This window comes from Pygoscelis adeliae, unplaced genomic scaffold, assembly GCF_000699105.1.
Source record: "Pygoscelis adeliae isolate BGI_AS28 unplaced genomic scaffold, ASM69910v1 Scaffold472, whole genome shotgun sequence".
Lineage (NCBI taxonomy): Eukaryota > Metazoa > Chordata > Aves > Sphenisciformes > Spheniscidae > Pygoscelis > Pygoscelis adeliae.
The window spans coordinates 274,098-275,116 of NW_008824239.1; the positions used below are offsets into that span (position 1 = coordinate 274,098).

The 1,019-nt window shown below is 61.6% G+C and overlaps 1 protein-coding gene across 1 annotated transcript in view; it reads left to right on the top strand.

The window, feature by feature from the left end:
- The first annotated feature begins 485 nt into the window (after window positions 1-485).
- MYOG (myogenin (myogenic factor 4)) overlaps window positions 486-1,019 on the top strand; it is a 3,889-nt gene continuing 3,355 nt past the window's right edge. Inside the window, exon 1 of the mRNA XM_009335103.1 lies at window positions 486-1,003. Coding sequence (XP_009333378.1) covers window positions 524-1,003 — 480 coding nt within the window. The 5' untranslated portion in view covers window positions 486-523. The remainder of the gene's footprint in view (window positions 1,004-1,019) is intronic.

Consider the following 1,019-nt stretch of genomic DNA (forward strand, 5'->3'; position numbering starts at 1 on the left):
GTGGCACCCCGGCTCAAACAAAGCCCTTGTTCGTGGGGCGGCTGAGCTGCCCATCCCACCGTGCCAGCTCCCCCAGACCCCCCCCCGGCACGGCTGCGGGCCGGGCCGCGTAATCCCCGCAGGGAGAGCACATGAAATCAGATGGACAAGTTTTGATGTGAGGCAGCAGCTTAGGGCGGGCTCAGGTTTCCTTTAGGTTTTCTATATTTATCTCCGTGATTTAATGCCAGCGCTGGGGTTTAAATGGCACCAAACAGTTGGCGTGGGGAGAGGGAGCAGCCGTCCCCGAGCCGCACACACGTCCCCGGCGTAATCCCCGCAGGGAGAGCACATGAAATCAGATGGACAAGTTTTGATGTGAGGCAGCAGCTTAGGGCGGGCTCAGGTTTCCTTTAGGTTTTCTATATTTATCTCCGTGATTTAATGCCAGCGCTGGGGTTTAAATGGCACCAAACAGTTGGCGTGGGGAGAGGGAGCAGCCGTCCCCGAGCCGCACACACGTCCCCGAGCTGCCCGCGTGCCCATGGAGCTCTTCGAGACCAACCCTTATTTTTTCCCGGACCAGAGGTTTTATGATGGGGAAAATTTCCTGGGCTCCCGCTTGCAGGGCTACGAGCCAGCGGCGTTCCCCGAGCGGCCCGAGGTAGCCCTGTGTCCTGAGGGCAGGGTGGCTTTGGAGGAGAAGGACTCAGCCCTGCCCGAGCATTGCCCCGGGCAATGCCTGCCCTGGGCCTGCAAGGTTTGCAAGCGGAAGACGGTCTCCATCGACCGGCGGCGGGCAGCCACCCTGCGGGAGAAACGCAGGTTGAAGAAGGTGAACGAAGCCTTCGAGGCATTGAAACGCAGCACCCTGCTCAACCCCAACCAGCGGCTGCCCAAGGTGGAGATCCTGCGCAGCGCCATCCAGTACATCGAGCGCCTGCAGAGCTTGCTCAGCACCCTCAACCAGCAGGAGCGGGAGCAGAGGGACCTGCGCTTCCGCCCCGCCGCTCCCCAGCCCGGGGTAAGTGCCTCTGTGC